General features: G+C 41.9%; 2 protein-coding genes across 2 annotated transcripts in view; one reads left to right on the top strand and one right to left on the bottom strand.

Moving 5' to 3' along the window:
- SLC25A32 (solute carrier family 25 member 32) overlaps nt 1-12,736 on the bottom strand; it is a 28,503-nt gene extending 15,767 nt beyond the window's left edge. The window contains exon 1 of the mRNA XM_055431933.2: nt 12,200-12,736. Within this exon, the coding sequence (XP_055287908.2) occupies nt 12,200-12,356 (157 nt within the window). The 5' untranslated portion in view covers nt 12,357-12,736. The remainder of the gene's footprint in view (nt 1-12,199) is intronic.
- Nucleotides 12,737-12,782: 46 nt separating this feature from the next.
- Nucleotides 12,783-25,585, top strand: part of DCAF13 (DDB1 and CUL4 associated factor 13) — a 30,124-nt gene continuing 17,321 nt past the window's right edge. Inside the window, exons 1-5 of the mRNA XM_055431934.2 lie at nt 12,783-12,956; nt 15,936-16,135; nt 17,327-17,434; nt 22,047-22,136; nt 24,530-24,685. Of these exons, the coding sequence (XP_055287909.1) occupies nt 12,887-12,956; nt 15,936-16,135; nt 17,327-17,434; nt 22,047-22,136; nt 24,530-24,685 (624 nt within the window). The 5' untranslated portion in view covers nt 12,783-12,886. The remainder of the gene's footprint in view (nt 12,957-15,935; nt 16,136-17,326; nt 17,435-22,046; nt 22,137-24,529; nt 24,686-25,585) is intronic.

The raw sequence follows: 25,585 nt of genomic DNA on the forward strand, positions 1-25,585 counted from the left end.
ACTCTCAAGAGTCTTCTCCAGCACCACAGTTCAAAAGCATCAATTCTTCGGCGCTCAGCTTTCTTCACAGTCCAACTCTCACATCCATACATGACCACGGGAAAAACCATAGCCTTGACTAGATGGACCTTGGTTGGCAAAGTAATGTCTCTGCTTTTTAATATGCTATCTACGTTGGTCATAACTTTCCTTCCAAAGAGTAAGAGTCTTTTAATTTCATGGCTGCAATCAGCATCCACAGTGATTTTGGAGCCCCAAAAAATAAAGTCTGACACTGTTTCCACTGTTTCCCCATCTATGTCCCATGAAGTGATGGGACCAGATGCCATGATCTTTGTTTTCTGAATGTTGAGCTTCAAGCCAACCTTGTCACTCTCCTCTTTCACTTTCATCAAGAGGCTTTTGAGTTCCTCTTCACTTTCTGCCATAAGGGTGGTGTCATATGCATATCTGAGGTTATTGATATTTCTCCCAGCAATCTTGATTCCAGCTTGTGCTTCTTCCAGCCCAGCGTTCCTCATGATGTACTCTGCATATAAGTTAAATAAGCAGGGTGACAATATACAACCCTGATGTACTCCTTTTCCTATTTGGAACCAGTCTGTTGTTCCATGTCCAGTTCTAACTGTTGCTTCCTGACCTGCATACAGGTTTCTCAAGAGGCAGGTCAGGTGGTCTGGTGTTCCCATCTCTTTCAGAATTTTCCACAGTTTGTTGTGATCCACACAGTCAAAGGCTTTGGCATAGTCAATAAAACAGAAATAGATGTTTTTCTGGAACTCTCTTGATTTCTCCATGATCCAGCGGATGTTGGCAATTTGATCTCTGGTGCCTCTGCCTTTTCTAAAACCTGCTTGAACATCTGGAAGTTCATGGTTCACATATTGCTGAAGCCTGGCTTGGAGAATTTTGAGCATGACTTTACTAGCATGTGAGATGAGTGCGTTAAAGGTTATAAATTTAAGGTTACAAATTTCACATCGAAACTGTCCCCCCAGAAAGTTTATACAAATTACAGTCCACGGACACGGCTGAAGTGACTTAGCAGCAGCAGCAGCCGCAGCCATATACAGGCATACCTAGTTCAGTGTACCCTTGCCACTACTTTATTGTGCATACTGCAACCTGGCAAAGAACCACTATTTACCAATGCCAGGCAAAGGGGGAAAGTCAGTTTCTTTCATCATCAACCTAACAATGTTACACCATGAAGTGAGATTAAAGTACACTAGGCTTTGTTAGAAGACCCGGTTTTTGATATTTAACTTCCCTCATTATCTACCTGGTGTTTTCTTCCTGAGCTTTAGCATCCTCTTTTATAAAGTGAGTATAAATACTCCCCAGCTCGCAGGTTGTTTTGAGTTTTATAAAAGGTAAGTTTAAAGGGATGTAGCTGAGTAACTGGTTCTCAAGAAATGTCTTGCTACTTTAGAATCTTTCTGGTGGTTCCCTTGGATTTCATGGCTCTCATTTTCCTGTATTAAATTTCTAAGTAAGTTTTCCTTTCAACAAGCTCACAGCACAATTTTTCTTTTGAGGTTAAAAAAAACAAAACGAAAAGAAATCACACAAAATCATTGATTCATATATGAACCAATGAGTCCTTTGTTTTGAGAAGTCATTTAGTCCTAGAAATAGAGTATGAAGTATCTCAGTAATAGGCAACATCATTCTGTACCCTATACTTCACTAATACTATAACCTTATCTACTTTATCATATATTTAGTAATATTGAAAAATATTCATTGGTTCACAGATAACTTCTTGTAAAAAAAAAAATTAAGAAAACAATGTATTGATTCCTTATCATTGCCAGGCAAAGGAGGAATATAAGCCTAAGTATGACACAAACTCTGACCCTGAGAAGGGTATAATTCTCCAGGCAAAATGGACAAACAATCTCATGGCAAAGTCATATGCACTGTGGTACACCCATGAAGAGCTACAGGAATAAGGAAGAAACATGACCCCCACTATATACAGGAGCACCGGGAGAGGCAGGGGGGTGACGGGGAAAGTGAGAGAGCAGAGAAAGGGCAGAGTCCTGAAGATGATTAGAAACTTCTCTTTGGGAAATGAGAGAAAATTTGTCTGCAGACAAGTGGACAGCTCGAACAAATACATGAAGCATCACAGCACCTGGCACTGCTGAGGAGAATCCTGGGGACATGGTACAGCTAAAGTGCACAGCTCTTAGAGGGAAAGCATGGTAGGAAATTAGGTTATGAAGAAAGACAAGGGCCTCTTTAAGGACAGAATTGCATCCTTCCTCTAGTTCATATATTGAAGCCCTAACACCCAATGTGAGTGTACTGGGGATAGGGCCTATAAGGAGGTAATTAAGATTAAATGGGGTCTTAAGGGCGGGACCCTAATTCAGTAGTACTGGTGTCCTTATAAAGAGGAAGACACAGCAGGAATGCACATGCACTGAGAAAAGGTCCTGTGAGGACACAGTGAGAAGGCAGTCATTGCAAGCCAAGGAGAAAGGCTCCACCTGGAAACGACCCCTGCTGGTCCCTTGATCCTGGACTTCAAGCCCCCAGAACTAGGAGAAAATCAATTTCTGTGGTTTAAGCCACCCTGCCTGTGGTATTTTGTTATGGTAGCCCTAGCAGACTAATATAGGATAATTGCAAACATTCCTGAAAATCACAAAAGAACATGTGCCTATGATCAAACCTATGATCAAAGTCCAATATCTGTCAAACTTGGGTTCAGGTGTGCCTATGACAATCAAATATGTGTTTAGAAAGGAGACCCTGGCACCCTGGGGGGAATGCATTTGAAGGAGGAAAACCTGGAAGCAAGAAAACAAGAGACTACTGTACAGTTACTGAGATGAAGAGGGTCTGAATTTGGGCCTCTCTAAAGTCGAATTACAATTGCTAGATAAATAAAATACACCGAATATTTTGGCTAATGGCCGCATAATTGTTTCAAAAACATGTGCCACTGAGAATGTGTAGTTACATCTAAATACTTCCTGCGTAACTGTTACAGTGGCCTGCTGCTGCTGCTGCTAAGTCACTTCAGTCGTGTCCGACTCTGTGTGACCCCATAGACGGAAGCCCACCAGGCTCCCCCGTCCCTGGGATTCTCCAGGCAAGAACACTGGAGTGGGTTGCCATTTCCTTCTCCAATGTGTGAAAGTGAAAAGTGAAAGTGAAGTCGCTCAGTCGTGTCCGACCTTTAGCGACCCCACGGACTGCAGCCTACCAGGCTCCTCCATCCATGGGATTTTCTAGGCAAGAGTACTGGAGTGGCTTGCCATTGCCTTCTCCGTACAGTGGCCTATGACGGTACTAAAAGATGCCGACAGACACAGCTGTGTGCATGTGCACTCAGTCACGTGGGCTTCCTTGAGACCCCATGGACTGGAGTCCACCAGGCTCCTCTGTCCATGGAATTTTCCAGGCAAGAAATACTAGACTGGGTTGCCATGTCCTACTCTAGGGGACCTTTCTGACCCAAGAATCAAACCCAGGTCTTCTGCATTGCAGGGGGATTCTTTACCAACTGTGTCACAAGGGAAGCCCAACAGACATAACTGGAAGACAGAAAAGTTTGCTGAGCAAGAGGGAGCCCAGAGAGGGGACACTAATTTTAACTACCCTATTACAGCCTGTTTCATTTGTTGCATGTCAGTTTTATCCCTCCTTTCCTCTGTCACACTGAAGAGCTGGTCCGTCTTAATAAATAAAACCAATCCCCTCTACCTGTACTCTAACTCAGCATTTTGAAAGCTGCAGATGGGTCCAGAAACTGATTGAGCAGATTGTTTAAAAAAAAAACAACAACAAACCAAACGAACAAAACAAACACCACCACCAACAACAGACTGGAGAAGAAGACAATATAAATGACATCACAAGCAGTAAGAGTAAGTATTTCTTTATGAAACTTGTTTCAGTAATATGTGTGTGCTCGCATCAGATAGCAAAGATTAAATGTATTTCCTAGAGAATCACAGACTTAGAAAATCAACTTATGGTTGCCAGGGGGGAAGGGATAGTTAGGGACTCTGGGAAGGTCACGTACACACTGCTATATTTCAAATGGATAACCAACAAGGACCTACTGTATAGCACATGGAACTCTGCTCAATGTTATGTGCCAGCCTGGATGGGAGAGGCATTTAGAGAATGGATACATGTGTAAGTATGGCTGAGTCCCTTCACTGTTCACCTGAACTACCACAACATTTTTAATCAGCTATACCCCAAAACAAAATAAAAAGTTTGGGGAAAAAAAAGAAAAAAAAATTTCCTACTGAGAGTTGTGGCCAGAAAAGTTTTAGAGAGACTGCTCTAGATTTTGTTTGCTTAGAACCCCTTAGAAATCTCATTATCTTCTTGCCTCCATCTCCAATCTCTTCCTCATTTTTAGTTTTTTCCCAACAAAATAAAAACTCAAATATCTCATGTCCTGAGTGTCTCCTTTCAGATCCCAGTGCCTCCCTGTCAGTCAAGCTTCTGGAAGAGAAAACTACAATCTCAGCTTGGATTTTCTCACCTCCATTACTTCTCAACCCACTGGAGGCTGGTTTGGTCTCCACCTGCTACTGCAGTTTAAAGACCTCCATGTGCACTTTGGGAGTCCTCTCTTTTCATCCCATGACCAGCATCTGACATAGTTTACCTCCTAAAACATACTTCTTTGGGCTAGTTCACTCTCTTCTGATTTTCCTCTTACTTCTTTGGCCATTAAATTTTCTTGCAGTTTCCTTGTCTTCTACCCATCCTTTAAAAGCTGGTTTTCAGGCACTCTTTCCACTCAACAGGGGTAGTCCCTCAATCACTAAGTAGTTTCAATTTCTATCCTCATGTTTTGGTTTCTACAACTCCAGTTCTGATCTCAAACTGTTTTTGAACTGTGGTGCTGAAGAATACTCTTGAGAATCCCTTGGAGAGCAAGGAGATCAAACCAGTTAATCCTAAAGGAAATCAGTCCTGAATATTCACTGGAAGGACTAATGCTGAGGCGGAAGCTCCAATACTTTGGCTACATGATGTGAGGAACTGACTCACTGGAAAAGACCCTGATGCTGGGAAAGATTGAAGGCAGGAGGAGAAGTGGGTGACAGAGGATGAGATGGTTGGATGGCATCACTGACTTGATGGACATAAGTTTGAGCAAACTCTGGGAGATAGCGAAGGGCAGGGAAACCTGGCGTGTTGCAATCCATGGGGTCGAAAAGAGTCAGACATAACTTAGCAACTGAACAACAGTCCTGATCTCATTCCTAACATCCAGACCTGGTTTCCATTTTTACATGGCATAAAAGATGTGTCAATCTGGAAGCTTAACTTTCCGGAATCATTTCCTTTCAACCTCTAGCATTTTACCCTTTAGATATATCAAACTATCCATTTAGGGTTTCAGTCTAACAGCAAAAGCTATGGAATCAGACTTCCTGGGTTTGAATCCCTATTTCAACCCTTTGTAACCCCAAGTAAGTTACTAGATTACTCTGTGCCTGAGTTTTCTCATGCACAAAATGGAGAAAATAATAGAAACTAACTCTCATAAAAGAGAATTAAGTGAGTTAATACATATAAAGCAAGTCTTAAAAGCATGCCTGGCACATAGTAAGTTATTATTTATGCTACCAGGTCCTGAAATACCATATACATACAAAACTTGACTGTATGCTATTCTTGTTAAAGGCGCTCTACATTTAGGTTCCTTAGATTAACCCACACATTATTAGGATTTCAGGTTATTTTAGAAAATTACTAAATTTTCTAAATTACTAAACAAAAATTCACATTCTTTGTTGAGGCGCCCACTCACCATTCTTGATGGCTTAAAATGATATCTTGAATAAGGGGCCTCAATAATCACCTCAAGTGACCTTTCCACCCAACACAAGAATGTCTTCTAGCCACTGTCATCCAACTGCTGAACCACTAGTATTCATCGCCAGTTTCACTTCTGAGCACCACCACTTTGCCAGGCCAAAGCCTGCTACTGCTAAGTCACTTCAGTCGTGTCCAACTCTGTGTGACCCCACTGACGGGTCCAACTCTGTGTGACCCCACTGTGTGACCCCACCAGGCTCCCCCGTCCCTGGGATTCTCCAGGCCAAAGCCTGCTTCCCTGTAATTTCCACCCAACCTCTGCCTTTCAGATTACCTGCAGTAAGGCAGCTCCCTTTCTCACATGGCAGTTCTCTAAATACCTTAAGTCCCTCCCATGTCCTAAGCTAAACTAGTTCCTTTAGTTATTTCTCACATGAAATGATTTCTACTCCTTCCACTATTGTGGACACCTCTGAATTCCGATTTGCACCTGAACTCATTGAAATATTGCAGGTTTGATTTAATGGTCAAAAAAAGGGAAAGATATAAGCATCTGAATGCAGAGTTCCAAAGAATAGCAAGGAGAGATAAGAAAGCCTTCCTCAGCGATCAATGCAAAGAAATAGAGGAAAACAACAGAATAGGAAAAACAAGAGATCTCTTCAAGAAAATTAGAGATACCAAGGGAACATTTCATGCAAAGATGGGCTCGATAAAGGACAGAAATGGTAGGGACCTAACAGAAGCAGAAGATATTAAGAAGAGGTGGCAAGAATACACAGAAGAACTGTACAAAAAAGATCTTCATGACCAAGTTAATCACGATGGCGTGATCACTCACCTAGAGACAGGCATCTTGGAATGTGAAGTCAAGTGGGCCTTAGAAAGCATCACTACGAACAAAGCTAGTGGAGGTGATGGGATTCCAGTTGAGCTATTTGAAATCCTGAAAGATGATGCTGTGAAAGTGCTACACTCAATATGCCAGCAAATTTGGAAAACTCAGCAGTGGCCACAGGACTGGAAAAGGTCAGTCTTCATTCCAATCCCAAAGAAAGGCAATGCCAAAGAAGGTTCAAACTACCACACAATTGCACTCATCTCACACACTAGTAAAGTCATGCGCAAAATTCTCCCAGCCAGGCTTCAGCAATATGTGAACCGTGAACTTTCAGATGTTCAAGCAGGTTTTAGAAAAGGCAGAGGCACCAGAGATCAAATTGCCAACATCCGCTGGATCATGGAGAAAGCAAGAGAGTTCCAGAAAAACATCTATTTCTGCTTCATTGACTACGCCAATAACTTTGACTGTGTGGATTACAACAAACTGTGGAAAATTCTGAAAGAGATGGGAACACCAGACCACCTGACCTGCCTCTTGAGAAACCTGTATGCAGGTCAGGAAGCAACAGTTAGAACTGGACATGGAACAACAGACTGGCTCCAAACAGGAAAAGGAGTATATCAAGGTTGTATATTGTCACCCTGCTTATTTAACTTATATGCAGAGTACATCATGAGGAACGCTGGGCTGGAAGAAGCACAAGCTGGAATCAAGACTGCCGGGAGAAATATCAATAACCTCAGATAGGCATGACACCATCCTTATGGCAGAAAGTGAAGAGGAACTCAAAAGCCTCTTGATGAAAGTGAAAGAGGAGAGTGAAAAGGTTGGCTTGAAGCTCAACATTCAGAAAACAAAGATCATGGCATCTGGTCCCATCACTTCATGGGACATAGATGGGGAAACAGCGGAAACAGTGTCAGACTTTATTTTTTGGGGCTCCAAAATCACTGTGGATGCTGATTGCAGCCATGAAATTAAAAGACTCTTACTCCTTGGAAGGAAAGTTATGACCAACGTAGATAGCATATTAAAAAGCAGAGACATTACTTTGCCAACCAAGGTCCATCTAGTCAAGGCTATGGTTTTTCCCGTGGTCATGTATGGATGTGAGAGTTGGATTGTGAAGAAAGCTGATCGCCAAAGAATTGATGCTTTTGAACTGTGATGCGAGAGAAGACTCTTGAGAGTCCCTTGGACTGCAAGGAGATTCAACCAGTCCATTCTAAAGGAGATCAGTCCTGGGTGTTCATTGGAAGGACTGATGCTAAAGATGAAACTGCAATACTTTGGCCACCTCATGTAACGAGTTGACTCACTGGAAAAGACTCTGATGCTGGGAGGGATTGGAGGCAGGAGGAGCAGGGGACGACAGAGAATGAGATGGCTGGATGGCATCACTGACTTGATGGACATGAGTTTGAGTGAACTCCGGGAGTTGGTGATGGACAGGGAGGCCTGGTGTGCTGTGATTCATGGGGTCGCAGAGAGTCGGACACGACTGAGTTCCTGAACTGAACTGAACATCCCCATCACCAGGTATTGTAATTTTATTATAAGGGCTTAATTTTATTTTATTTTATTTTTTGGTAATTAATTTATTTTTTATTGGAGGCAAATTATTTTACAATATTATATTGGTTGGTTTTGCCATACATTGATATGAATTCGCCCCGGGTTTACATAAGTTCCCCCTCCTGAGCCCCCCTCCCACCTCCCTCCTCCCTTTATCCTCCCTCTGGGTCATCCCCGCATGAATGCATTAAAAATCCTGGCACTAATGTTGGTGGCCAGTCAACTATATAATATTTTGATTTCAGTTCAGGTACCAAGAATCCCCTTTGCTCAGGCATAGTCTGCACCACAGCACTGTCTTAAACTCAGCAGGCCAAGCACACTAAAATGATCATCTCAATGATCATCTCAATCATCACCTCTTTTGCTCTTACATAAAAATGAGAAATACCAAGTCATATAAGTCTGCACCTGCAGCCAAATCCAGAATCCTTGCCTTCATGTTCAAGTCACAGTATACCAGGAATTACTGGGGTAAGGCTTAAGTGCCAGAGGGTTTTGAGTTAGACCTAACTCAGATCTAGATTCAAATCTCAGATAACTTATGACTCGGGCACATTAGTCAACTCCAATTATCCTCATCTGTGTATCGGAGAAGGCAATGGCAAGCCACTCCAGTACTCTTGCCTGGAAAATCCCATGGATGGAGGAGCCTGGTAGGCTGCAGTCCGTGGGGTCGCTAAGGGTCAGACACGACTGAGCGACTTCACTTTCACTTTCCACTTTCACACATTGGAGAAGGAAATGGCAACCCACTCCAGTGTTCTTGCCTGGAGAATCCCAGGGACGGGGGAGCCTGGTGGGCTTCCGTCTATGGGGTCACACAGAGTCGGACACGACTGAAGTGACTTAGCAGTTAGCAGTGTATCGGGAATAATAAACTCACAGTGTTGTTCAGAGTAGTAAATGATCTAAGGCAAGAAAAGTTCTTAGTTCATTGCTCTTATTGCAAGTAAACTCTCAAGGAATGTTCCCTGTTGTTGTAATTCTTATTTGTGCATGTATGGTAAACTCCATGGGAATTACATGTCTTTGTGGGTTCTCTTCTAGGGAGAACCTGCCATAATTTTCACTAATTTTCAATGGCTTCTTATCTCCTCTCCAGCTGTCAAAATTTTAGTCCTTCTCTGGCGAACCTCAAGACTAATCAGACTTTTACAGATACAGATATATATGGCCATCACCAACCTATAACTTTCTTAACAGTCTACGACTACTCCTGTTTTGGTATTTGGATTTATTTCATTTTGACCTTAATTTTATGTTATCTACAGTTACTTTTTATTTGAATGAGTCTCAAAACTAAAATTCGGAGAAGGCAAGGGCAACCCACTCCAGTACTCTTGCCTGGAAAATATCATAGATGGAAGAGCCTGGTAGGCTGCAGTCCCTGGGGTTGCAAAGAGTCGGACACAACTGAGCGACTTCACTTTCACTTTTCACTTTCATGCATTGGAGAAGGAAATGGCAAGCCACTCCAGTGTTCTTGCCTGGAGAATCCCAGGGACAGTGGAGCCTGGTGGGCTGCCGTCTATGGGGTCGCACAGAGTCAGACGTGACTGAAGCGATTTAGCAGCAGCAGCAGTAAGACTAAAATTACAATGTAAGTTTCCTGAGGGCAAGAACTTTATTTAGGTGCTTCTGTATGAGTTTGAGTGAACTCCGGGAGTTGGTGATGGACAGGGAGGCCTGGCGTGCTATGATTCATGGGGTCGCAAAGAGTCGGACACGACTGAGCAACTGAACTGAACTGAACTGATATCCTATGCAAACGTTAAAAGGCTAAGATACAAGTGAACAGAAGAGAATCTCCTAACTCTGAGATAAACCACTTATGCATATCTAATTCTCAAGGTAGACCTTAGAAGGAAGTAAGTAAAGTAGTTTTCAACTCTTTTCGATGCCATGGACTGTAGCCTACCAGGCTTCTCCGTCCATGGGATTTTCCAGGCAAGAATACTGGAGTGGGTTGCCATTTCCTTCTCCAGGAGGTCTTCCCAACCCAGGGATTGAACCCGGGTCTCCTGCATTGTAGGCAGACGCTTTACCGTCTAAGCCACCATGGAATTACAAGGTAGACCTTAACTTGTAGTAATTAAACAGAGCAGGACTGTCTAGTCCTTCCCTTCCTCCAACTTCATCCTCCACCAGCCTTCTGTCTGCAGAAAAACTTTAGTCAAATAAGTTTAATCGAAAAAGTGAGAAAATACAGAAGCAAAGGAAAACAGTCCAACAGGACCAAATACTAATAGTTTATCATTAAGCAAAGTCAAGGACGTCTTATTTTCTTCAAGGGCTATTAGATAATATTCTGAGCCATATCCTTTAAGCAATTTTATAGATACTGAAACACCCATCCGGTGGCAGAAGATAACTACATGATGACCAAAACTGTAGCCATGACATTACTGCCATAATTCTAAGAATTGGCCTCAAAGAAATGAGAACAAATGGACCCTCAAAGTGAAGACTCAGTTCAGTTCAGTCGCTCAGTCGTGTCCGACTCTTTGTGACCCCATGAAACTAAAGACTAGCTGTACTTAAAACGATCAAGATTATGCTGCATGAACAATTTCAAGATGACTGTCGGGCTGCCTGTGCTGTTTTTACATGTAACCCGCTTCCTCCACCTATAAACGTCCTTTACCACTGACTGGCAATTGCAGGGAGGGAATTCAGCCTTGGGATAGGAGTCTGCCCCTGCCTCCAGTTCCAACCTCCAAAATTAACCAAAGTTTCCTTTCTATCAACTTTGCCTCTTTATTTGCTTTTGAGCCGAGAGCAGCTGGACCCCACTTTCAGTAAGAGAAATGAAATGCCAGAAAACAGTTTCCAAATAAAGTTATGAAAGACATTTTTTGAAGCTATCTTTTTCAGAATTTTATGTTGAGTTTAACTTTTAAAGTATTTTCTTAATTTCCATACAGTTAATTCACTTAGTGCACTTATTTCAATAAAACTAAATAAAAACCTGTACTATTTGAATTCTAGCTATTTATTCCTTCACAAGGATCCGTACCACACTACAAACGACAACAATAAACTTTCAAGAGAATTCTGTACCAACCCCATTCCTAACAATGTGATTACTCCCTACTCCAGAATTTCCTTCTCAGCCCAGAGGGCAAACCCGTGTCTAAGGTTTCAAGTACAGGTTTCCCGGCTAAGATAAAGTAAAACATGAAAGCTTTAATATAGGCCCAAAGTGCATAAAGTGAAGAAGCAATTACCTTATCACGCATTTTGCTAAAGGATGCACAAAATAAATCCAGATAAAGCACAGATGCTCACAGAAACAGTTCAAAGCTATGACTGATTGACGCTGAGATGCTGAATGTAGTTTCCAGCATAGAAGCCGGTGGTGCCATTCACGCTGCTGGCGGAGCACGCTGCCTCTCAAGGGCTTGGTGCAAAACAAACGCTGAACTTGCTATTCTCGATTCTCGCCTTCTTTTTGTAATGGCGAAAATCCTCTTCGATTTTTTGCGATTTGGAGGTGAGCGGGAAAAGGCTTTCTAAGTGAAAGCCTTTCCTAAAAGCGAGGTGGTGTGAAGCGAACTTTCGAAAAGCTGGGGGTGGGGGTGGGGGTTGGCAGGTACTTGTACCTCCAAGGGTGAACGATTTGCATGTGTGAGGTTTAAGCCCTGAAATGTGAACAACCCTTTCTTACTTTATAAAGCAGGCTTTTGAGTTCCACGTTCTATACCAATGAGGACCTTTCTCAGACTTTTATATCCACTGTCCTCATCCCTCAGTAGCGGGGGAAAGGGGACGCCGGCAGCCCGACCACTTAAACCAAACTCCCTTTCCTCAAATCTGGCCCCACGGGAGCCCGGGCAAACAGTATTCCTCTTCAGCTCTCGCCTCGCCTGCAGTACGCAAGAGGCAGGTGAGGACGAAGCGCTGCCTCTGCGTCTTTATCACTCGGTTCGGGGTGACAGCAAGGAAAAGCCCAGGGTCTGACTGGTCTCTTACCGGCGAAGCGGATCTTCACGAGGTCAAGCGGGTGCAGCGCGAGGTTGGAAAGGACCCCGCCGCTCACGCCCGCCACCAGATTCTCGTAGCGGACGTGGCGGAATATTGTGCTGCTCCACGCCGACAAGCCGGACGCCGACTGGCCCTGGCCTGTCATGGGCTCAGGGTCCGCTGACACCGCGGGCGTGGGACGAGATGCAGTGGCCGCCACCGTGGCGACGGTCGCCGCGCTGGAGCAGAAACCGCAGGGCACGAGCCCACTTCCGGCACCGGCGCGTGGAGTCACACTCGCGGAGGCGAGGGCGAAGCCGAGGGACCCAGGCGCACGGGTGACTGACTAGAGAAGCGCCGCCGCTCGCCAAGCGGACAAGGGAGGGTGGGCAGCGGGGCGGGGCGACTCCGCCAAGGCCCCGCCCCGCCTCGCCCACCTCCGCGGCCGGGCTTGGGCAGAACGGCGTGGATCCGAGAAGACGGATGAAGCACCGCCCCCGGCCAACCTTTGTCCGCACGACTACGGAGCGCCGCAGAGCCCGCCTGAAGCCGGTTTCCGCTCCGCGGAAGTCACATGACAGGAAGTAGTCGGGAAAAAGCGGAAGTAGCATGTGTTGGTGGAGAAGGCGGCCGCGGCGGCGGTAACTGGGGCCGGGAGGGAAAGGGTCTTGAGATCCCGGGAGAACTGGCAGCAAGATGAAGGTGAAGATGCTGAGTCGGAACCCCGACCACTATGTCCGCGAAACCAAGTTGGACTTACAGCGAGGTGAGACCAGTTAGTTGGGAGTCCGCCAGCCTTGGATCCGGCCTCGGCTCCACCGAGTAAAGCTGGTCGGGGAGGCGAGATTGGTGTTCCACTCGTGGTATACCTGTTTTCTTTCGCTAGGGCTCTTGGTTTATAAAGCGCTTCTGGTCCTGGGTGGCAGAACACTTGTCTTCAAATCCCTTTCCTCATAACTTTTTCCTGGTGGTCAGTGGCAGTTAGTTATATGGGGAAATGATGCCGTCTGCACCGCTTTCAGCTGCTGCTCTCTGATTGTTCTCAGGGTCCTGTTGGGGGGAACGTGGACTTCAATGAGCCAAACTCGTGGGTTGAAGGAATTAACAATTAACAGACATCTTTAAACCTCTTCTGTTACTGTAACTTTCGACAACTTTGCTGCTTAAAATTATGTACTTCGGGAGTGGGAGCAGACAAAGGTGACACTTAAAGCCGTCAGTTTTTTCTTTAAAACTCCTGTGGAGAAGTTTAGTGGGGGAATGACTAAAATGAAATTAATGGGTTTATCTGTACTGGTCTGTTCCCCCATTAACCTGCTGACTACTTATGAATTATAGCTAAGTGACCAAGCATGTGTAAATAGGCTGTTCTGAGTGAAACAAATAACAGGTGCAAAGTTATTAAGGCAGGAATAAACTTAAGGCGTAAGAGAAGGGCCATGTTTTCGGAGTTTGATGTCGGAGTAAGCCATAGAAGGTGAGGCTGGAACAATATTTCCATGATTGAGTCATATAGCATATCAATTGGAGAAGGAAATGGCAACCCACTCCAGTGTTTTTGCCTGGAGAATCCCAGAGACGGGGGAAGCCTGGTGGGCTGAAGGAAATGGCAACCCACTCCAGTGTTTTTGCCTGGAGAATCCCAGAGACGGGGGAAGCCTGGTGGGCTGCCGTCTATGGGTCGCACAGAGTCGGACACGACTGAAGCGATTTAGCAGCAGCAGCAGCATATCAATATATATTGTGAGCAGTGATAACTAAATGGTCTCTGCCCACAAGATGTTTACAGGTTAAGTATCAAAACAGCAGTGTTCTTAAAATGCAAATTAGATTATATCGCTTGGACTTGACATCATCCCTACTCCTTGAACTTGGTCCCATCTTCCTCTCTCCTTTCGTGGGTGACTACTTTTCCCACAGCTAGTGTACATGTTCTCTTGTTAGTCTGTGTGCATTTCAGGCATTCTCTTTCAGGCTAGCCATGGCACACACACCTTTCCCCAGTTTCTCTCCCCTGCAGATTCCCCCCCCCATCCTGTACACATGCAGAAACCCTCCTATGCTTCTGTTTCATATTTTTACACTAATATCAGAGTGTTTATTACATTGTCTCATTATTATTGTGACTATCAGTCTCTTTTATCAGATTGAGCTTGCAGAGAGTGGCACAGTCATGTTTGTTTCTACGTCCCCTGTGTTTAGACAGTACCTGGCACCTAGTAGTTGCATTATTAATGTCTGAATGAAGGAATGGTTAACTGGTTGGTCATAGATTTTTTGTTAAAGTGTTCTTTGTAAATTTTGTGCAGTATTAAAATACTTACTTGAGTATTCTGACTCATAGACCTGGGGTGTGGGCATCAAGGAATCTGTATTTTTAAAGCTCTGTTGGTAATATAGCTGATGACATACAAATGTATGAGAACAACACACTTGAATATGTACCGTGAGTTTGTTTGCTCTGCTGTCCTCAGTGTTTGTGGCGTATGGGAGGTGCTCCGTATATCCTTGTTGAATGTTTATTGTTGACCGAATTGAAATTAGAAGTGGGCATAATTATGGGTATTTGAAAAACTTTATAGAAGATACAAGATTTAAGCTGAATTTTTTTTAGAGGATGTGTAGGGTTCAGATGGGCTTCCCAGGTGGCTTAGAGGGTAAAGAATCTGCCCGCAGTGTGGGAGACCCATGTTCAATTCCTGGGCCAGGAAGGTCCCCCGGAGAAGGGAATGGCAACCCACTCCAGCATTCTTGCCTGGAGAATTCCCTGAGCAGAGGAGCCTGACAGGCTCCAGTCCATGGGGTTGCCAAGAGTCGGACCCAACTGAGCGACTAACACACACACAAAAAATCAAACATTGAAAGTGCTGAATAAATAGTATAATCATAATCACAACATTGTATCCTTATCATCTGCCAGTGCAGGAGATGTAAGATATATGGGTTCGATCCCTGGATCAGGAGGATTCCCTGCCTAGAGAATCACATGGACAGAGGAGTCTGGCGGGCTATGTTCAATGGATTGCACAGAGTCAGACATGACTGAAGCAACTTCGCATGCATACACACACCCAGTAAGGAGGTTAAGAATTCAGTTGAGCAAACATTTATGATGCACTTGTTTTGTGCTCAGCATAAGAAATGTAATGAAGAATGTAGCGGAAGCCTTGCAGTTGAAGGCTTATAACCCAGTTGAAGATCATAGTTGCTGCTGCTGCTAAGTCACTTGAGTCGTGTCCGACTCTGTGTGACCCCATAGACGGAAGCCCACCAGGCTCCCCCGTCCCTGGGATTCTCCAGGCAAGAACACTGGAGTGGGTTGCCATTTCCTTCTCCAATGTGTGAAAGTGAAAAGTGAAAGTGAAGTTGCTCAGTCATGTCCGACCCTTAGCGACCCCATGGACTGCAGCCTACCAGGCTCCTCCATCCATGGGATTTTCTAGGCAATAGTACTGGAGTGGCTTGCCATTGCCTTCTCTGGAAGATCATAGTAGGACATAGAAAAGGAAAAGTTGTGTGTGTGTGTATAGAGTCTAGTTATTTTGCAACATGTATTGTGTTCCATCACTTTCTGGTCATTTTGGAAAGGTTCTGGATGAAAGGTCTTCAATGTTTTTAGTTTTAGTCCTCGGCACAGACAGTGTCCCTAATTAAGGCTTATTGAATATTGAATGATTAGCTGAGGAATACTACAGGACGCATTAAATGTGAATTATTTTATTAAGAGGAATCATTCTTATTTCAGTTCCAAGAAACTATGATCCTACCTTACATCCTTTTGAGGTCCCACGAGAATATATAAGAGCTTTAAATGCTACCAAACTGGAACGGGTATTTGCAAAACCATTCCTTGCCTCCCTTGATGGTCACCGAGATGGAGTCAATTGCTTGGCGAAGAATCCAAAGAGCCTGGCTACTGTCCTTTCTGGGGCATGTGATGGAGAGGCAAGTATCACTAAACACTGACATTTTAAAATAAAAATAGTTATGTTGCAAATATTCTTCCTTTAATTGTGAGTTACTGTGGGTTTTAATTGGTTTAAATTCGTTTTTCTATGTCCTGTTTTCTTTAAATTCTCAAGACTAAATTTTCTTTGAATCACTAACTTCAGAAGTTTCTTATCTAAACCTAAGAAATGGAAAATGTAGTCGCTTTTCGCTGTTTGACAGTAAGTAATAAGGCATGTTTACAATACAGATATTTAGCTGTGAGCTTTTTTCACAGAGTATGTTATTAACAATTCAACACTTAATTATTTCCTACTCTGCCAAGGAAAGAAAAGCTTTAAAGCACTTTTACTCTAGAATCAACAGAGTATTTAAGAGATTCAGTTTCTGCTTGTTGATGTTTGTATTCATAGACATTACATATTTTTTTCCAGTGTGCCCAACAGACATTCTTCTGTGAAATTAAAAATTTTTTAAATTTATTTATCTTATCTTTGGCTACCATGGGGCTTTGTTGCTGTGTGTGGGCTTTCTCTAGTTGCCAGGGGCGGGAAGCGGGGCTACTCTGTTGTGGTGCTGAGACTTTTATTGCAGTGGCTTCTCATGTTGCAGAGTGTAGGCTCTAGGGTGCACGGGCTTCAGTAGTTGCCCCATGCCATGTGGGATCCTCCCTGACTAGGACTGAACCCGTGTCCTCTGCATTGGTAGGCAGAACCCCAACCATTGGACCCCCAGGAAAGTTTGGCATTGCATTATTTTAATCTAGAGGATGTTTTTAGCCATCTGGTAGAGTGATTTATGTTGGAGAAGGCAATGGCAAGCCACTCCAGTACTCTTGCCTAGAAAATCCCATGGATGGAGGAGCCTAGTGGGCTGCAGTCCGTGGGGTCACTAAGGGTCGGACACGACTGAGCGACTTCACTTTCACTTTTCACTTTCACACATTGGAGAAGGAAATGGCAACCCACTCCAGTGTTCTTGCCTGGAGAATCCCAGGGATGGGGGAGCCTGGTGGGCTTCCGTCTATGGGGTCACACAGAGTCGGACACGACTGAAGTGACTTAGCAGCAGCAGAGTGATTTATAGCCTTTTCAGTGTTGAACTTATTTTTCTTGGAATGTAGCACTTCTGTGCCTGAACATTTTTTATTTATACCTCACTGAAATTTCCTACTATGTTTTATTATAGGTTAGAATTTGGAACTTGACCAAACGAAAATGTATTCGTACGATACAAGCACATGAAGGTTTTGTACGAGGAATATGTACTCGCTTTTGTGGGACGTCTTTTTTTACTGTAAGTATAATACAGTTAAGTCATTAACTGTTTTCAATATGTGTAGAACTAATCTAATTGAATATTTTCTGAGTTCATTTATGTGATCAAGGCCCTTTCTGATTTTCACGATGCAAAATAACATTAAAACTCAGGTAAGTCTTGGTTGTCTTTATGTAATCCAGCCTTTCCCACACTTTAAAATTTTTTATGCCATGGCATCTGATCCCATCACTTCATGGGAAATAGATGGGGTAACAGTGGAAACGGTGTCAGACTTTATTTTTGGGGGCTCCAAAATCACTGCAGATGCTGATTGCAGCCATGAAATTAAAAACGCTTACTCCTTGGAAGGACACTTATGACCAACCTAGATAGCATATTAAAAAGCAGAGACATTACTTTGCCAACCAAGGTCCATCTAGTCAAGGCTATGGTTTTTCCAGTGGTCATGTATTAATGTGAGTTGGACTGTGAAGAAAGCTGAGCGCCAAAGTACTGATGCTTTTGAACTGTGGTCTTGGAGAAGACTCTTGAGAGTCCCTTGGACTGCAAGGAGATCCAACCAGTCCATTCTAGAGGAGATCAATCCTGGGTTTTCATTGGAAGGACTGATGCTAAAGCTGAAGCTCCAATACTTTGGCCACCTCATGCGAAGAGTTGACTCATTGGAAAAGACTCTGATGCTGGGAGGGATTGGGGGCAGGAGGCAAAGGGGACAACAGAGAATGAGATGGGTGGATGGCATCACCGACTCGATGGACATGAGTTTGAGTGAACTCCGGGAGTTGGTGATGGACAGGGAGGCCTGGCGTGCTGTGATTCATGGGGTCACAAAGAGTCAGACACGACTGAGTGACTGAACTGAACTGAATTACATATTACATGTGTGCGTGCTAAAGTCGTTCCAGTCATTTCCGACTCTTTGCAACCCAGTGGATGGTAGCCAGCCAGGTTCCTCTGTCCATGGAATTCTCCAGGGATTGAACTCACGTGTCTTATGTCTCCTACATTGGCAGGCAGGCTCTTTACCACTAGTGTCACCTGGGAAGCCCAGATAAATATTACTGAACTAATATTCTATAGAACAGTTAGAAGTGGGATTAAAACACGATGAGTCATTTGTACTTCCTTTGTCAGTTAGCAATAAGTCGTTGAAAGATTTTTGTGTATGATAAAATATACTTAACATAAAATTTACCATTCTAGCCATTTTTAGGTGTACATTTCGGTGGCATTAAGTACCCTCACATCATTGTAAAACCATCACCGCTGTCCATCTCCAGGACATTTTCACCTTCCAAACTGATACAGTGTAGCTGTTAAACACTAACTCCACATCTCTCACCCCTACCTCCTACCCTTGAGTAATTTACCTGGTAATTACTGTTGTGCTTTATGTCCCTGTATGTCCCTGTGTGTCTGATAATTTCACTTCATATAATGTCCTTAAGGCTCATCCATTTTGTACCATGTATCAGAGTTTCTTTCCTTTTTAAGACTAATGCTCCGTTGTATGTATGTACCACATTTTGTTTATTCACTCATCCATCAATGGATGTTTTGGTTATTTCTACCTTTTGGCCTTTTCGAATAATGCTACTGTAGTGTGCAAATATTGAAAGTTCATTGAAAGTTTTTAATAGGAAAATGACGGAGTCTGAGTTGAGCTTTGAGAGGATTAATTTGACAGCTGTGAGTGATCAGTTTGGAGGCAGTTTTAATAGTCTGCATAAACAATAATAGAGTCAACTCTGGAGAGTGAAAATAATTGAAAGTAGTTGTTAGGTTTAAAAGCATTTTTATTTTTAGAATCAGAAACTGTTTTATTGTAGTATAACTGACATACAGCACTATATAAGTTTAAGGTGTATATCACAATGGTTCTATACATCATGAAGTGATTATCACAGTAAGCTTCTTGAACATTCATCATTTCCTATAGATACAAAACTAAAGAAACAGAAAGTTTTTTTCTTGTGATAGGAACTCTTAGGGTTTACTCTCAGCGGTTTTCCTATGTTACATACAATCACGTTAATTATACTTGTCAGGTCATACATCGCATCCCTGGTGCCTGTTTGTCTCACAACCAGACGTCTGTACCTTTGAGTTCCTTCTTCCCATACCCTCTGTCCCAGCCCCATGCCTACGGTATCCTCAAATACCATCTTTTTTTCTGTAACTTTGTTTTTTTGTTTTTGAAGTATAAGTGACCTACGATGCTAGGTTGGTTCTTTGTGCGCAACATAGTGATAATATTTCTGTGCATTTCAAAATGATCACCACAACAAGTCTAGTTGCGATATGTCACCATACGTAGATATCCATAGTTTCTGACTATATACCCTACTCTGTACACATACTTTGCAGCTAGAAGTTCATACCTTTTAATCTCCCTCACTTATTTCTCTCATCTCCCCACTCCTCTCCCTGCTGGAAACCACCTATTTGTTCTCTATATTGATAATTCTGTTTGTATTTTGTTATGTTTATTCATTTGTTTTTTAGAGTCCACATGTAAGTGAAATCATACAGAGTTTATCTTTTTCTGACTTATTTCACTTAGCATTATACCCTCTAGGACCATCAGTGTTCTTTCAAATGGTAAGATTTCATTCCTTTTTTTAAGGCTGAGTGATATTCCATTATGTTTATATAACACATTTTCTTATCCGTTCATATGTTGTTAAGCACTTAGGTTGCTTCCCTACCTTGGCTATTGTTACTAATGCTGCAATGAATATAGGGGTGCACATATCTTTATATCTATCTAATTAGTGCTTTTGTTTTCTTCCAATTAATACAGAGGAGTTGAATTGCTGGATCATATGGTAGTTCTGTTTTTAATTTTTTGAGGAACCTCCATACTGTTTTCCATAGTGGCTCTCCCAGTTTACATCCACCAGCAGTGCACAAAGTTTCCCTTATCTCCACATCCTCACTAACACTTGTTACTTGTTGGCTTTGATAATGTTAGCTTATGGTGAACAGTGTCAGATTCGTGATCTCCGAAGAAGATTTAGCTTCAGGACCAGGGATCAGGCTTGATCACTTTTGTATAGCAGAGTTTTACTAAAGTGAAAAAGGGACAGAGAAAGCTTCTGACACGGACACAGAAGGGGGCCGGAGAGCACCCTCGCTCACTAGTCTATGCAAGGCCTTATATACTTTTACCAGACCCCCTCCCACAACATACATCTTAAATTAACAAGATTAGAATTAACAATAGAAAGATGTTACCAGACCCACTCCCATAATATATATTTCAAGATGACAGGATTAGTCAGAAGATTCTTAAGGAGAAATATATCCTGGAGCAAGATACATCGTTATATTTACTAAAACAAAGCAATGTAGAAAAAAAAAAAACATTAGTCCTTTTCTCCTTGAGATCCCCAGACCCCTTTCTCCTCCTAAAGGACTCTAATCCCCTTCCTCCTCCTTGAGGACCCTGTACTTTCTTATCAACCTACCTAGGACTTGACTGTCTCAATAGTAACCATTCTCCATTCTGACAGGTATAAGGTGAAACCTCATTGTGGTTTTGATTTGCATTTTCCTGAGGAGCAGTAATGTTGGGCATCTTTTCATGTACCTATTTGGCATTTGTGTGTCCTTGAAAAAAGTGTTTATTCAGAGCCTCTGCCTGTTTTTTGAGTTTTTTTGATGTTGTTTGAGTTTTTTGTATACTTTGGATATTAATCCATTATTGGATACATTGTTTGCAGATATCTTGGTTTTTTACTTTGTTGATAGTTTTTTATGCTGTGCAAAGGCTTTTTAGTTTGATGGAATCCCATTTGTTTTCCTCGCCTGAGGAAACATTCAAAAAAATTTAGTAAAATTGATGCTCATGTGATATCTTGATCATATCTGCCATGTCCCAAAGTCTAAATTGCCATAGTTTGTTTCCTTAACTTTCATTTGGGCTAGGGTGCCAGTAGTTCTGCCCACCATTTCTTTCACTTTCTCTGTAACCGTCAGCTCCAGTGAAAAGGCAAGCAATGCCTATACTAACATTATGAAAATAATATTATCCTTATGGACTCCTGAAAAATTCTCAGCATCCTTCAGAAGTCTACATTTTACAGTTTGAAAACTTCTGCCTTAAAATTGATAGTTTCTGGAGTTTTGAGTCATACAAAGAAAGACTTTTCCCATGCCAAGATTATGAAAATGCCTTGTCTCTAGTATCTTTATGGATTTTGTTGCGTGTTTTACATTTAAAGTTATCTGGAATTATATTTTTATATCAGGTGTCACATTGGTTCATACTTTTTAAATGACGAACCTGATCTCACAATATTGTTTTATTGTAATTAATTTTTCTTCCTGATTTGAAATGTCATCCTTATTACAACATGCAGCTTTTACTGTCTTTATGATGTAATATTATTTCTACCTTTACTCTTGTTTTGCTCTATTCATCCTATTTTATTTAAAATTTTATGCGTTTTATATGTTTATCACAAATCTTCAACAAGGTGGGACATAAATGAATCAATAAATACAGTAGTGGAAGAATGTGGTATATGTTACTTTTTAAACTAAAAATGTTTATAATTTGATGTATGTGTTGGCAAGTTTACAGTTTATAACTGTTGTTCATTATCATCGTAAATATTTCTAGGTTGGTGATGACAAAACTGTGAAGCAATGGAAAATGGATGGACCAAGCAGTGGAGAAGAGGAGGAGCCATTGCATACAATATTAGGAAAGGTACAAAAATAAATTGACCCATACTTGGGCTACTAAAATTCTTCTCTTTTACCTACAATTATTTCATAATTTCAATTTCATAAAAGGGTATAAGAAATCAGACACTTTAGGCTGCAATACTTCACCTGTTTTAATCAATAGTTAATGCAATCAAAGGGCTTTTGCAGTTAAAGAATTTGAACAGTTCTTTGGTATTCGTCGCAATAGTGTTCTGTTTCTATTTTTAGTTGGAGGAGGCAGTGAAACATTTCCTATAGCAAGAACATGGGAGGAAATCTATAAGATAAAAGGTCAGAAAAAAATAGTGCTTCAGCTTCTCATTTATATAAAGGATCTTTCCCAAAGCTCAGCATTTACTTGAAAGTCTTCTTTAGGAAATTAATAAATTTAGTAGTGTGCTTTCTATATAAATCTTATTTACATTTTTTAACAGCATTCTGCAAATCAGTTGATATAGTTTAGTTAAGTTATAGCTTAATAATTTGGATCATTTGCTCTACCCATGTTTTTTAATCCTTATGTTTTGATACTAAGGGAAATTGTAAAATTAGAATTAATCTTTAAATATTAAAATAATTTTTTTTGTCATTTTAGTATTTAGTATATATTTAGGTTCTGCTCTTTAGGCTTCAAGAAGTTCTAAATGGTTTTTTTTAAATGAGAGGTTTGGCCCATCACTAGGACTTTGCTGAATTCTAAGACGCTTACTCCTTGGAAGGAAAGTTATGACCAACCTTGATAGTATATTAAAAAGCAGAGACATTACTTTGCCAACCAAGGTCCGTCTAGTCAAGGCTATGGTTTTTCCCGTGGTCATGTATGGATGTGAGAGTTGGACTGTGAAGAAAGCTGATCGCCGAAGAATTGATGCTTTTGAACTGTGGTGTTGGAGAAGACTCTTGAGAGTCCCTTGGACTGCAAAGAGATCCAACCAGTCCATTCTAAAGGAGATCAGTCCTGGGTGTTCATTGGAAGGACTGATGCTAAAGCTGAAACTGCAATACTTTGGCAACCTCATGGGACGAGTTGACTCACTGGAAAAGACTCTGATGCTGGGAAAGGTTGGGGGCGGGAGGAGAAGGGGACGGCAGAGAATGAGATGGCTGGATGGCATCACCGACTCTGTGGACATGAGTTTGAGTGAACTCAGGGAGTTGGTGTTGGACAGGGAGGCCTGGCGTGCTGTGATTCATGGGCTCGTGGAGAGTCGGACATGATTGAGCGACTAAACTGAACTTAACTGAATTGAATGGTCGATCTAAATGTTCTTGAAGGATGTGGAGGTGGTATATTAGTATGAAACAGAAATAGTTTGCACATGGTAAAAAATTAGTAATTCCTGAAGGAAAATTTGTTTTATTCTTGTAAAATGTCTTATCGCTAGGAGTTCCAAAGATTTTTGAAATATTTAGTGTTACCCCTTCTCTGCTGCTGCTGCTGCTAAGTCGCTTCAGTTGTGTCCGACTCTGTGCGACCCCATAGACGGCAGCCCACCAGCTCCCCCGTCTCTGGGATTCTCCAGGCAAGAACACTGGAGTGGGTTGCCATTTCCTTCTCCAATGCATGAAAGTGAAAAATGAAAGTGAAGTCGCTCAGTAGTGTCCAACCCTTAGCGACCCCATGGACTGCAGCTCACCCGGCTCCTCCGTCCATGGGAGTTTCCAGGCAAGAGTACTGGAGTGGGGTGCCATTGCCTTCTCCAACCCCTTCTCTACTGGGGGTTAATTCTTACTATGGAAAAGTTTGTAGAGACTTGAATAGAAATAATTCTAAATCTGCAGATGCTGATAAGAGTTCTTGAAAGCTTAAAGTATTGGCTAAATAGTTGCCTTTAATTTGCTTCGCAGACATTTTTTACTGTCTAGTACAAAGGTAGACTTTAATCTGGCCCCGAATAGATGAGTCACATATTTTAAGTAAGTAATACCAAATTCATGAGATTTTATTGCTTTTAACAACCTCAGCATCCACGCTTGCTGATTTTGTTTCTCTCTCTAAATTTTGATGCAGTTGTTTGTATCTGTTTTTCTTTCCTGGGAATCAGTATTTCATATGTTAAATGTGGAATTAAGTTTTTTAGAAATTACCTTTTGTGTTTCATTAGTTGATTCCAAGATCCTTCAATACCCAGTGACAATTTAAAAATTACTTCAGTGCTATGTATTCAAACTTAATTAAATATATCCCATGTTAACATTTTTCTTTATTCCCAGAATGTGTGATAAGGAACATCACTTCTTATGGTTGAATTTTCTCCTTTAAGTAAGGGCTTTAGTGAACAGGGATTTTCTTAAGCAGATGAAAGTGTAGAGAAATATATTTTAAGATATTATTCTGTAGATTTGAAGTACTAATGAAAAGACTCATCTGTAATAACCTCTCTTCTTTTAAAGACAGTGTATACAGGAATTGATCATCACTGGAAAGAAGCTGTTTTTGCCACATGTGGACAGCAAGTAGACATTTGGGATGAACAAAGAACCAATCCTATATGTTCAATGACTTGGGGATTTGACAGTATAAGCAGTGTTAAATTTAACCCAATTGAGGTAATGCTCCTTTTTGAAATATGTTCTGCTTATTGTTTCTTTATTATCATATAATTTCAACTCTATTCAGGAAAAACTTGAATGTGTGATCCAAGAGTTTTCTGAATTTTAGTGGTGGTCTCCCATTTGGTCATTTTTCCAGATTATGTCTGAGTTCCACTTTCTTTGGTTAGATCTCGACTGTATATCCACAGTTTAGTCCCAGACACCAGTGTTCAGCACTGTTAGAGGCAGTGTATGTGTGTGTTCGTAGGGGTAGAACTCAAGCACATACAATCCTAAGAAACTTTCAGTTTTATTTGTACCTTCAGCACTCATGTTCCATAAAATGAAAGTGAAAGTCGCTCAGTCCTGTCTGACTCTTTGCGACCCCATGACTATACAGTCCATGGAATTCTCCAGGCCAGAATACTGGAGTAGGTAGCCTTTACCTTCTCCAGGGGATCTTCCCAACCCAGGAATCGAACCCAGGTCTCCCGCATTGAAAGCGGATTTTTTTACCAGCTGAGCCACAAGGGAAGCCCCATGTTCCAAGGATTACCTTTAAAAAAAAAAGTTAATTCTTCTTAACTCTGTTGGAGGTCAGAAGAAGTGTTGAGCATTGTATTCTTTAATGATTTGTACCTCACAAGGACATCGGTGCTTCCAAACAATATGCATGGTTATTTTTCTACTACATGATAATTCGTTAAAATTCTATTTTTCTTCACTCAGAAGACTAAATTGTGATTCCTAATTCTTTCCAGATCTAAGGGAAGAGTTAGAGATTAGCCTACTTATTGTTATTTAGGTCCAAACTTGGTAGTGGAGGCTGCCCTGAAGGCTAAGCCAGCTCCTGGACTCCAGGTCTTTCCCTGAGCTTTTTCTGAGTGCATAACAACTGATAAACTCACTGTCCAG

Source organism: Moschus berezovskii, chromosome 16 (assembly GCF_049115385.1).
Source record: "Moschus berezovskii isolate FMDL1 chromosome 16, NW_MosBer_1.0, whole genome shotgun sequence".
Lineage (NCBI taxonomy): Eukaryota > Metazoa > Chordata > Mammalia > Artiodactyla > Moschidae > Moschus > Moschus berezovskii.